Below are 12,398 nucleotides of genomic sequence, written 5' to 3' on the forward strand. Positions count from 1 at the left end.
TGAACAAAAGAATTCCATAACAATTGTGTGTTGTGCCTGGAGGTTGAATGGAAGCTCCGGCATTTTGGTCTGAGGAGTAGCGTAGTATCTTTTCGAGGGAGAATAACATTAATGACTGAAAACTTCGCTTGTTTCAGAATTCCATTTTGGCAGGCTGCCATTTCATGAATGTAAAGATAAAACATTAAAATTGATTTATCCTTGATTGCATAATATTTCATTCTTGTTACATTTCTTCAGTAAAGATGATGTATTGCTCAGTCGGGTTTTCTTGAACCAAGGTTCACTGGCAGCAATTGAGATCTGCAATGTTACCAGGGTGTGTGTGTGTGTGTGTTTTGGGTGGAGGAGTGTTGCTTCCTTTAAAAATAGATGTTCCTCTTGAAGTTAAGCAAGTCCCAAGGCTGATACGTGCCAAAGCTATTTCTTTGTAAAACAGTTTCCAGAAGGGGTGGTGTTACGGATTGATGGTAGCATAGAATCACAGAATTGTCAAGAAGTACACAATAATGGGACAAATCTATAACTTACTTCTTGATAATGGTGTGTGTGTGTGTGTGTGTGTGTGTGTGTGTACTAGTTGTGTTCCTTTTGCATATCATTTTCATAGCTGGATGACCTTTTAATTTTGATTTCCTATGGCACGAGTGACCAACTTTCATCCTTCCCAGGTGTTGTTTAACTAGGGGTAGATCTATAACGATCTTTTTAAAAAAAGCTAAGAAGAAAAGCTATATCTCTCAATACAATTTCCCATTGAATCCTGTACAGCACCTCCTAGTATCACATTTTTATAACACATTTATAACGTTATAACTTACCAGTATAGATTAGTCCTATGACTTCTGTGATCCCCACCTCTGCGCCGACAGCAGGAGTGGGTAGAAGGAGGAGCAAGGTCTGCTAGTAGACCACTGGGTAATTCAAAGTAGATCGGAATGGTTTCTGACTTCCATTTGTGCAGTGACAAGCAAAATGCATTTCCCTCTAAATTGGATTGCTGATAAAGAACACCTTTTGGGGTGTGGGGAGAGCAGGAATTGATTTGTGTGCGAAATAACTTGTGAATATGGTTCTGATGCTGATCACAAACTCTAAGCTGGAAAAGGCTGTTATTTATTAACCTACTCAAGAGTAACTCTAGATTAATGGGTCATTTCAGTAAGACCTACAGAGAACACATAAGTTATGCAGTCTTTCCCTAGAGACCTTTAAATGCCTGAATATTGATTTCAAAACACGATTAGATCTCGCTCTTGGAAAGCTCAGCATGGCTTTCATGAGGCTGTCTCTGGTCTCCCATCGATGGCTGGATAAGGTCCACACTTGTTTTATTTCATCTGTGCTGCAGTACAGGGAACTCTTGCACCTAGCATTTTACTGCTGTGAGATTCCTTTGCCCCACTGTTGTTATCCTTGAATCTTGTTCTTGTGCTCCATTGAGGCGAGCAATCAGTGTCTGGGCTTGTGAATGGTTCATCATTGTCCATTCTGATCAAGGGCCTCCAGCATGAATTGAGCAATTTTTTTAAAAAAAAAACAACCAACACATTTGCCAAACATGTATTGTCTCATGATTTGAAGGCTTCGAGAGCTATTGCAAGTGCAAGATTCATGTAGCTGTACCCACATAACCTCCTGGGTGGGCTCAGTGATTGTGTGAATATTCAACTCCTTGCCGAGTTAATGAGTTCTGCTTGATTCTTATTTTGGGCATATTTATCAGGACAGCTTGCTCTGGTTTTATTTTACAGCCATTAGACAAAGCGTTTTATGGTAGCTGAAGGGCACAATTACTGCAGCAGCAACCCTGCAATCTGTTTCGCGCTTTCTTCACTTTGCAATCTGCCGAGCATCTTTTTAAGTAGTAGTCTGGAACAGGAGGTCTGGCACATGAGTTTGGGTTCATGGCACTTGTACGGCAGGTTGTCAGTAGAGTATAGGTCGAAAATCCCTGTGGGCAAACTGCCTCCCTTTATCCTATGTAAATCTCTGTTGGCATGATCGTTGCATCGTTCAAGGCAGTCTCCAGAATAGGTCCCAGGTCTCACACCTGGATGTTGTTCGCTAACTCTGGGCCAGGGCCGGACTGGTGGTTCCCAAACTGTGGTCCCTGAGCTTAATTCAGGTGGTTTGGGGCATGTCTGTGAAGAACACTTTGACTTCTGTACAGTCCTGTTAAGTTCAGATTGTAATGCAGTAACATACAATATAAGAATTAAAAGAAGCAAAAAGATACAGTCGTACCTTGGTTGTCGAATGCCCTGGAACTTGTACATTTTGGCTCCCAGACAATAAAAAACCGAGAGTGAGTGTTCCTGTTTTCGAACAATTTTCGGAAGCTGAAGGTCCAGTGTGGTTTCCGCAGCTTCCGATTGGCTACAGGGCGCTCCTGTGGCCAATCGGAAGCCACGTCTTGGTTTTCGAACAGTTCTGGAAGTCGAATGGACTCCTGAAACGCATTCTGTTCAAGAACCAAGGTATGACTGTACTGTCAAAATAATTCAGCATCCAGGATTCACAATTGCTACAAACAGGCGGCGGCGGGGAATATTAAGTGGTCCACCAAGACCCTCAGCAATTTCCAAGTGGTCCATGGGGAAAAAATTGGGGAACCACTGGTACACTCTGGATTCTGCTTCTGGGAAGGATTTCAGGCTTGGAAAGACCTCTGCCTGAAGCCTTGGAGCTTTCCAGTTGCTGTTCTGGGCTAGTTCCTAGTCCTGTAAGCTTGACTTCGATAAGATCCCCCTGTTCTTATAAAATGCTAAGTGTAGCAAGGGGCTTAAAGAGAGGTGTTCTCAGAGACTGTTCTCCACCTCCAAAACTCCCTTCATCCTCCAAGCCTTTTCTGGAAGCAGAGTACAGTGGAACCTCGGTTCTCGAACATCTCTGTTGACGAACAATTTGGAATCCGAACACCAAAAACCCAGAAGTATTTGCTTCCGTTTTTGAACGCACTTAGGATCTTGAACGAGGTGCGTTTCTCCATGTTTTCAATGGATTTTGCCAACCATCCTTTGATTCTCGGGTTTCGAACATTTCTGAAGTTGAACGGCCTTCCGGAACGGATTACGTTCAAAAACTGAGGTTCCACTGTATATATAATGGCTGTCTTTCAGTGTATTTTTAGGATACTTTTCATTTCAGTAATTTTACATAGTTCATCCGCACCATGGGCCCAAGTAATAAAGGGAGATTTCAAAACGATGCTTAAAATAGTGGGAAGAGCTCTGTGGCCTTTTGCAGCTCGGTGTTTCCAGCTGAATGCCTGACCTCTTTTCAATGCAGCTAGCTAATTCGGCATGGTTACCCAACAGCACAAGCCCTGCCCAGGCTTCGCTAGTACCTCTTGAGTCTGACCTCACTGAACCAGCAGTAGGGGAAGTACTGAACCACCCCTACCAGTCTTGTTTTACCCAGGGCAATTGCACATGATGGCAGGCTCTCGCAATTCTGCATGAAAAAACTACATTGTTGGCATCTGTCTGTTTCAAGAGACAATGGAGTGCTCCTCCGGAGGTGAAGTCAAACCACTGCATTAGCAGCACTCAAGTGTCCTCCATGGGGCACAGGCCTGGGCAGTGTGGATGGAGGTCCTGAGCTGCCCAGGTGGTAAGACCCCACTCTGGCCTCACTGATGTGGTTTGAAGGAAAACAGAGCAATACGCTTGGCACCAGCTTGGCTGCAGGAGTTGCGTACAACTGCCTTAGGGACTCCAGCAGATTTGTGTAGGGTCTACTCCTTAGCCTTCTCTTCTCTCAAAGATAACCTTCAAGGCAGTGGAAGTTTAGGATTAGAGTTTTCCGTTCTCCTAGATGGTTTGACAAGACCCATCTGCTCTTCACCTCCCTCTGCAGCGTGTTGTGCAGAAGCTACTTTCTTGACCATTGGACCCATTCCCAGGGTGTGGCTGCTGTCACAGCTTCTAGGAGCCACAGGTGAGAGCTGAGTGCAGGGTAGGGATTCAGGGTGGACAAACTACCCCAGAAGGAGCATGACATATCCCCCACCAGAGGAACTACTGTCCCCTAACACCCCCCACACTACAAAAGTAGTCCTAAACAGTAAATAAAACATCAAAAACAACCAAACTGAACAATTTCCACACAACTCACAGTAAAGACACAAAAACAACAATAACGGCAACCCCTACCCCCCAGACAAAACCCTCAAATACCCCAGCAACTGGTGGGAAGTTGGGAAAATAGACGCCCCTAAGCAATACAGACTGCAGATCAATCCACTCGGCATAATTTCTGTATCCTTTGCTCTTTTGGTTCAATTCTTTTTCTGGACCTTGGAGGAGTTGGGAGGCCCTTGAGTTATTTACAGCTGCTGTTAATCTCAAGCAGACATATAGTCCTCCGCACTGTGGCGTACATGAATCTGATGGATTTGGGAGACCTGCTGACCTTACATGGCTGATGCTGTGGGTTTCGCTCTGTTCTGCTGTTGTTTCATTATAATTTGTCGGTGTGCAGTATCAGCCCTGCAGCTGGTGGGGGAAGTGGAGATACGTTAACCTCCCACTCAATCACAGGGTAAAACATTCGTGCAACTTAACATTTAAATTTTGTGGCCTGCTTTTTTAATTATTTCTAAAGCATCCCCCAAATTCACAAAATGCAACCGTTTAATTATAAAACCGTGCAATTAAAATTAAAACCACAAAACTCATGGAGCCGGGTGGAGAATATAGGTGGAAGCAGGCCAGAGAAGTAGGGAACAGGTTGGAAAACAATTTGAAAATGCTGAACTGAACAAAAACAAAGCAAGAACCAGCCATGTGATGGGGGAAGGCGCTTGGCTATCTGGCTCTGCAGATTTCCTTACGCCAGCTAGTTTCTTACATGCTCAAAATAGGGGTTTTTGGGAGGGTGTGTGTGATGGATCAGTGAAGTTGCTGTGGAAACAAGCATGCAATGAACACCTTCTCCACCGTCATCCCAAAGCAGAAGAGTTATGAGACCTACCTTACATTGGACAAATTTGTGATGCTTTAGTACATATATTTTCTCATTTAGTTCTTCTGGGTGTATTGTTACTTGTGAGTTGCCTAGAGAGAACTTCTTTCTATACAATCAAGGGATTCAAGGTTGACTCAGCCCTCGTCTCCTTTCTGAGTTGTAGGGCACTTAACCAAGCCTGTTTTCTCTCAATGAAACATTGAGTTTTTTCTTTGTGAAAGGACCACTTTGTTTCCTGTTCACACGATTGTGAATCTCAATATGGCAGGAAGGTGTGTGGTGAGAGCCCTGGTCGCAGCAGAGGTTTGCAACCCTTGCTGAACTATCCATCTCCTCCAACTCAGCCCTCGCATCTAGTATATATTTTGGAAAGGAACAGGTTTTCATCTGCTTGGATGTACAGTTGTACCTCGGATTACATAAGCTTCAGGTTACATACGCTTCAGGTTACAGACTCTGCTAACCCAGAAATAGTACCTCGGGTTAGGAACTTTGCTTCAGGATGAGAACAGAAATCGTGCTCCGGCGGCACGGCGGCAGCAGGAGGCCCCATTAGCTAAAGTGGTGCTTCAGGTTAAGAACAGTTTCAGGTTAAGAATGGATCTCTGGAACGAATTAAGTACTTAACCCGAGGTACCACTGTAATCAGATGCCATTTTGAATCAAGATGGCAGAAGAACGGACCTTCCAAAACTTCCCTTGTTCTAACCCCTGGTGTCAAAACTGAACTGATACTTTGGTTTATTAGGATTTCTGGGCATTGCCAGGTATGTGGCTGTTAGCGTCCAGATGAATCTCCAAATGAAGGCAACAAAGGGATGCTTATCTCACTGTGCCTTGTGCATTGGTCCTAATAGGCGATGCCTCTTGAGCAGCCTGCCCAGCTCAGGTTGTAAATGTATAACACAAATGGACCGTGCTGTGAACTTGTTTTGAATTCACTACCACTCCCATGAGTCTACCTGCCCTAACTCAGGACCAGAGTCGTGGTAGCGGCAGGTCTGATCCTGCACCCCATGTTTTGCCACATCCTGTTAAAAATATATATATATAGCAGTATTGTTTGAACTTTCTTTAACTGCTAGTCTTGAATTATTCTCTTTCTGGGCACAGAGTGCCAGCCGCCGCTCTTGTTTCCTTGCAACTGTGTGAAAATCCCATGAACACCCGTGACCCTTGAATATGTCGGGCTGCCGTATTAACATCTCTCCATTTATTCAACAGCAACTGCTCCGAGAGATGCAGCAGATGGCCAGTCGCCCTTTTGCGTCCATCAACGTTGCCTTAGAAACGGACGAGGAGCCACCCGACCTCATTGGAGGCAGCGTAAAGGTGAGGGAGCACCCTGTAGGAGCACTATTCCCGTAGTTAATATTCACAGATGCTGTGCTGCTTGACCGGCTTTTGCGAGAGGGAGGCGGAGGAGAGGAGAGGAAGGCAATATTAGAAGTCTAGCCACAAAGAAGCCGTAAACATTCGAAACCCAGCAGGCCTTGTTTTTGATCTAATTTTCTTTCTCCAGGCTGCTCGTTTGCATCTTTCAGGTTACGTTGGTTTAAATAAAAGTTGCAGCTCTTTTTAAAAAGATTTTTTATGCCTTGTAATCAAGAAGGATACAGTTTAATATGCCAGAACAGTTGGTTGGAAATAGCTGTAGGTGCTGCTGAAAAAGCCTTCTTTGCACGGTCTTTCAAAGGATGGGGGGAGGCTAATTGGCTAAGTATTAAGAAAGTCTTTCGGGTACAACTGGTTACAACGGGGGGGGGGGTCCTACACTTGGCAGCAGGTGATCTGGAAAGCTGGCCTGGCAACAGGTGCAATGGGCAGAGGGAGTGCCACTGCCAGACAAACTGCTTCTAGCCCCAGCATGCTGCCCTGTGGCTGAGAGTTGGGGAAATAACTTGGATAACTGCCCAGAAACCAAGGAATCTGTTGCATGTTACAACATTGCTGCCTCTGCAACAAGGGGGAGGAGGAAATGTGTGTACAGTGGACACTCGGGTTGTGAACGTGATCCATGCGGGAAGAATACAAAGTAAAAGTAAATAATAGAGAGAGAAAAGGTGGTATAATTAAAGGTGAAGTGAAATGAATGTGAGTGGGACCGACACCGAGATCACCTGTATGCACTTAGTATAGCTCACCTGGTAGAGCATAAGACTCTTAATCTCAGGGTCATGGGTTTGAGTCCCACGTTGGGCAAAAGATTCCTGCATTGCAGAGGGTTGGACTAGATAACCCGAGTGGTCCCTTCCGACTCTACAATTCTATGATTTGGAACATAATTCTGCTCATGCACATGCTCTTCATGGATGGGTTCACAGTGCTGCAACCAGTCCGAGCTGCTGGGGGGCCACTCCCCACCTCACTGGAAAGGCAAAGGGATAGGTGGAGAAAGGAGAAATACAACCTTAGGAATGAGTGGTGGTGAGCTGGTTGTTCCAACTGACACTCCCCCCCTCCCCCGCTTTGAGGGAAGCATAGTCTGTCAGGAATTCGGCCTACACTCGAGTAGGACTCTGGCAGAGACACATGCCCAACTGGCATGTTCTCTCCCTCCTGGTCTTTTGTTCGGGAGCTTCAAAAGCTTTCTTCTGCCTGAACATTACAGCGACCAATGCCAACAGACATCAGCACACTTAGGGATCCGCAGAATTTGCGCACCATGCATGTGACAGGCCTCAGCAAAACAAAGGACAATAGTCCCACTTCACGGAACACAGTAACACAAACATCCTGTCTCCGTCACTTCCCACTCTGTGGAGTCAAAACATACACCTTCATGTGAAAGACAACAATCCCATGACTGCAACCATGGAGCAGGAATTCTAACATAGTCTTGTTCCCAGTTCCAGTGTCTCTGCTGTGGGATAGTATCCACTGCCCCTTGGGTTGTGAACCAGTGACTGCCCTGCCTGATTTGTAGGGGGGCAAGGAGAGTGGGCTTTCTGAGGTGCAGCCAGTTAAGCGTGGGGAAGGGCTTTGGCTCAGTTGGTAGAGCGAATGCTCTGCCTTCTAGGGCTGAGCGATGCCAGCTTTTTAACATCCTGATGCATCACCAGCTAAACATCGTGATATAGTGACACATTGCAATGTTGAAAGGGAAGGAGCATCATTTGGCTTTGGCCCCGCGTGGCACCGGCATGAAGCCAAATTGCCTCAGTCAGCTCTCCCCACAACCTGCACCCAACACAGAGGGAGGGGAATCGGCCCTGGTCCCCTGCGAGGCACTGCGGTGAAGCCAAACCGCTGCTGCCAGCGCCTGGCGCAGGGAGGAAGGAGGCAGTCAGAGAAGGTAAGGCAAGACGCCGGGTGTCAGGCAAGCCTCACCCGCAATGTACTGCCAGGTGAAGGCACCATTGTGCTCTGGCCCTCAAACCAGGCCTGGACCACATATCAATGCAAGCACTCCAGGTTCAGTCCCTGCAGCTCCCGGTAGGGCTGGGAATATTCTCTGGCAGTGGCTCTCCAGGTTCTCCGGCAGCTAGTTGGGCCAGGGATCTGCTTCCGCAGCCGTCCTCCACCCTCCCTCTTTGCTTCCTCTGGCCCCTCCTGCTTCTGCCGCCTTGCTCCTCCAGCTCCTCCTGGGAGACGATTTGACAAGCTGCCACTTTTTCGTCTGCGCCCTTTTCTCCCCCAGCCGGGGAGCCGTGAGAACTTGGCATATGTTCGCCATCAATATGGGAACAGACAGCCCTTGTTCTGAATGCGGAGCAGGGTTAGGGAGTTCATGGATGTACAAGCTATCAAAACCCTCTTAACTTTTGTGTATGCATGTGTGAGAGTGTAGAATCTGTGACTTAAACTGAAGTGGCATGACTGCAGGGGGCGCGGGGATGGTTTGCCCGTCGCTTCTCAGCGCGGGAAACAAAAAAGGAACTAATTTGTCTCTCTGCAAGCTGCCCCCTCCCTGCTTCCTTTTCCTTGCTCTGCTTATTTTGTAAGCAGAAGACAGGCGTGCCAAGTGTGCATGTAACACCTCTGAGCATACTCCCTGGGTGGTGTAGGTCAGGTGCAAATTGCCAATGTGGTTTAGTCGGGACCCTGACCCTATGCCAGGGATGTGGGGAGAAGGACTGGCCATTTGGGTTGTCTGGCTCAGGTGCCAAAAACTCTGGGGCTGCGCCCGCACAGCGGTTTTAATTCCCAGTCATCTGTGTGTAGGGACGGACACACCCACATGAGCTGCATTATGTGAATATTGTACAAATGGTCAAGGGCACCGCTTTGTTAGAAAATTAGGCAGATTTGTATCCTACCCCAATTTCACGCTCTTGGGAATTGCAAGGAGAGGAGCAGCTTCCACAAGCACGTTCCTCGCTAATTTTTACATGGTCCTTTTATGGCAATGTGCAGTGGCGTGCCCCAATGGGCACTGTGAGGCAGAGGGGAGACCAGAGCCTTATTTGCTGCATTGCAAGAACAGCAGTCAAGGAAGAGGATCTGCTCCGCCCCCTTCAGGCCAAAGGGAAGAATCTCTGGGATGCATCCCTTCTGGACAAGTGGCCAAGGGAGCCATCCACTCCCCACCTGCTCCTTTAGCAGCTCTGTGGCCTATTGCTGCGGCTGGTGGGAATTGTGGCCCTCAGATATTTGGGGCAGCATCCCCACCCTGCCTATGGAGTAACAGATTGGGGGGAAAGGAGCCTGGTTCCTCCCCAGTGTTTGCCAGTTCTTCTCAGCAGGCCTCCCACCCCCAAATTGCTCCTTGCTTCCTTGCCACCCAGTTGTTCAGGCAGGGCTGGATCCTGTGGGGAACCGGATTTCGGAGCACCCCAGAGCTTTTTCTGCATGGAGATGGTGGCTGTGCAGGCAAACGCCACGTGCGAATTGGCCCTCGACTGCTTAACTTACTAGCGGCCCACCAAATAGTAGGAAATGGGTCATTTTAGTCAGCAAGGGTCTCTCACTTTCCTTTTGTGCCTGGCCAACTGGCAGGTCAGATTAAGCTAATTGCATCCTAGGCGAACGTCTTGCAGCTGGACTCATTTTGGAACAGTAGTCTCAATTAGTATATTTCCTGCAGTGCATAAGAAGGAAAAGAGAGAGCGATTTACCCAGTAGGAATGACGTCTTTCTAAGCCAACGCGTGACTAGCAGCCTAAAGGAGTGGTTCCCCCCCCCTTCCCAACCACCCCCCTCTTTTATATTCCAGCTAGCCGGTGGGCAGCCATTTTGGTTTTGCATCTGGTAGCCCTTTGCTTCACAAGGGCCAGTGTGGCAAGTTGACCCTCTAAGGCTTATCAGCTTGTTTTGTCATTAGATACCTGTGAAATACAGCTCTCTCTTTTTGGCAGAGTTGCTCCGAATCAGATTTAGAGCTGAGCTTTCTTCATCCACTTATTCCGAGAAGAATATTGCTTTGAAGTAGCTTTTATAATCGGCAGGTGTGAATGATCTAAGATTAGCAAAGCTTGTAAGCTGCTTGGCAATTTAACATTCTGTACTGAGGAAATAAAACCAGATTTCTGGCGCAATCTATCTAGTAGCGTGTAGGTCCTCATGTAATCTTGGAGCTGGGTATAACCAGGAAGTCACCTGGCAGTATGACCCACTGCTGCAAAACAAGACCCTCCCAATGTCTGTATCTGAGCACTATGCACTTTTAGCAAAGCCAATGAGGTCCACGGCCTCAGGGTGTGTGGATAGCAGATCGCTCCAAGTAATCCAAGCGGAGTCAGAAGAGCTTGATTTCCCCCTATGAACACACCGTTGTGGGTCCCTGCCAAACTCCCCCACCCCACCCCACCAAATCCCGCCTCTTCTCTGTCCTGTACTGGCTTTCTGTCCCTGCCCACCAGCCAGTTCAGGTCCTTTCTTTCAGCTGGTCTCTGTCTTCATCAGCTCTCCTCTTCTTCTCATTAATTTTGCTGGGAGCAGCCTCAGCAGCTGATGATCCTTCTCTCACTTTTGCTCCTTCTCCTGTGTTGATCTTGATGGACCAAAACTAGACGTGACTATTAAAAAACCCCATACACACACAAGAGAACATACCATACCAGAGGGATGGTTTTTGGCTTATTAAACCTTTCCCCCTTTTGTCTTCATTCTATTAAAAATTCTACTTCCCCTCAAGCAGTTCTTCTCAACCCCCCACCCCATAAAGGAAGATACAGCAGTGCTTGTATTGTTACCCCTGAAGAGGGAGGCTGGGAGTGTAATATCCCTTGGTCAGGTCACCCTTAATAAAGGTACTGACTATCTGGGGATTGTGGTTTCCCCCCCCCCCCAAACGGCTAACATTCAGATTCCTGTGTTTTTTGCACATGCATCACGTCCAGTGTGTCGTTCGCAGAATCACACCACCTCCGAGTTTTCAGTGTTTGGTTTGGGGCAGCATTATGAATTGGGTGAATTAGATTCGCCTTGATTTCTGCTTTTTGTAATCTTCCTTTATGAATGCTTCGGTAGGAGGGGAGTGCTGTCTTGAGGAATTTGCAAGGGTTTTCAAAAGATGAGCTGATGATGCAATCTCCCCATCTCTGGAGATCCCCTGGACTCCGTAGCCTTCCCCAAACTTGTGGCAGCAGGGTGTCTCTTCTTCCCTTCCTCTCCCTCCTTCTCTCCATCTTTCCAGTGCCTAGCATGCTGCAATGGTCGCATCCCTGGTAATGGAAGCTCTGGCAAATCTACTTCTCCAGGGTTCCTACATCCTGAGGAAGGGAGGGGGAAACAGAGGGGACTGGAAACCTTGCTGCTAAGCTGCAAATTTCGAAGGGGGGGGGATCTGGAGATCTAGCTGGTAGACAGAAGGGATGGTGGTGACCGGATCCTGCTTCAAGGCAGTATGAGCCCAGGCTCAAATTTGGATGTATCTGGGGCTCACCTCAGATGAAGCACTTCAGACTGGGGGGAGAGTAGCCTTCTGAACTTACGAGTCCTCCCCTTTAATAAACAAAAGGACCCCTTCCTCTGCAGCGTTTTAAAAACACGCCTCTAAGGCTACCGGTTCACTCGATGCAAGCCGTGTTGGTGAGCAGGTGTGGAGCAGATTCTAATGTGCAGGGACATCAGAGCAAAAGGAGGCAAACTGTTCTTGGCTTCTGTGTTCCACTTGGTGCCTCTGCTGACATCACCTTGCTTTTTAATTCATGGAAAGGAACACGCTGCCCTTTGAACACCTGGCAGGGGGACGCTGTTGCCCACCACGAAGAGCTGGAGATTATGCGGGCAGCTGAGGTGTGCAAAACGGATTAGCTCCGCTAAAATTTCACTTTATTCTAAAAAGGCTCCTTAGATACAGGAGCGGTAGGAGGAAACAAACCTTTGTTGTTTAATGAATTCTTTCTAGCTAGCTTAGCAAGGCATGGAGGTAGACAGTTTTTGCAAACCTGGGACCAACTTTTCCTGGTAGGTGCAGCAGAGCGGTGACTGTGATGACCTCTGGGTGATTCTGCTTGTAGGGTTTCAAAGGGTGGGGCCGGGAT

The 12,398-nt window shown here is 47.5% G+C and overlaps 1 protein-coding gene across 1 annotated transcript in view; it reads left to right on the top strand.

The window, feature by feature from the left end:
* ATRN (attractin) overlaps positions 1-12,398 on the top strand; it is a 158,927-nt gene that overhangs the window by 133,982 nt on the left and 12,547 nt on the right. Inside the window, 1 exon segment of the mRNA XM_081020655.1 lies at positions 6,196-6,303. Within this exon segment, the coding sequence (XP_080876781.1) occupies positions 6,196-6,303 (108 nt within the window).

This window comes from Podarcis pityusensis (assembly GCF_964106645.2).
Source record: "Podarcis pityusensis genome assembly, chromosome: 9".
Taxonomy (NCBI): domain Eukaryota; kingdom Metazoa; phylum Chordata; class Lepidosauria; order Squamata; family Lacertidae; genus Podarcis; species Podarcis pityusensis.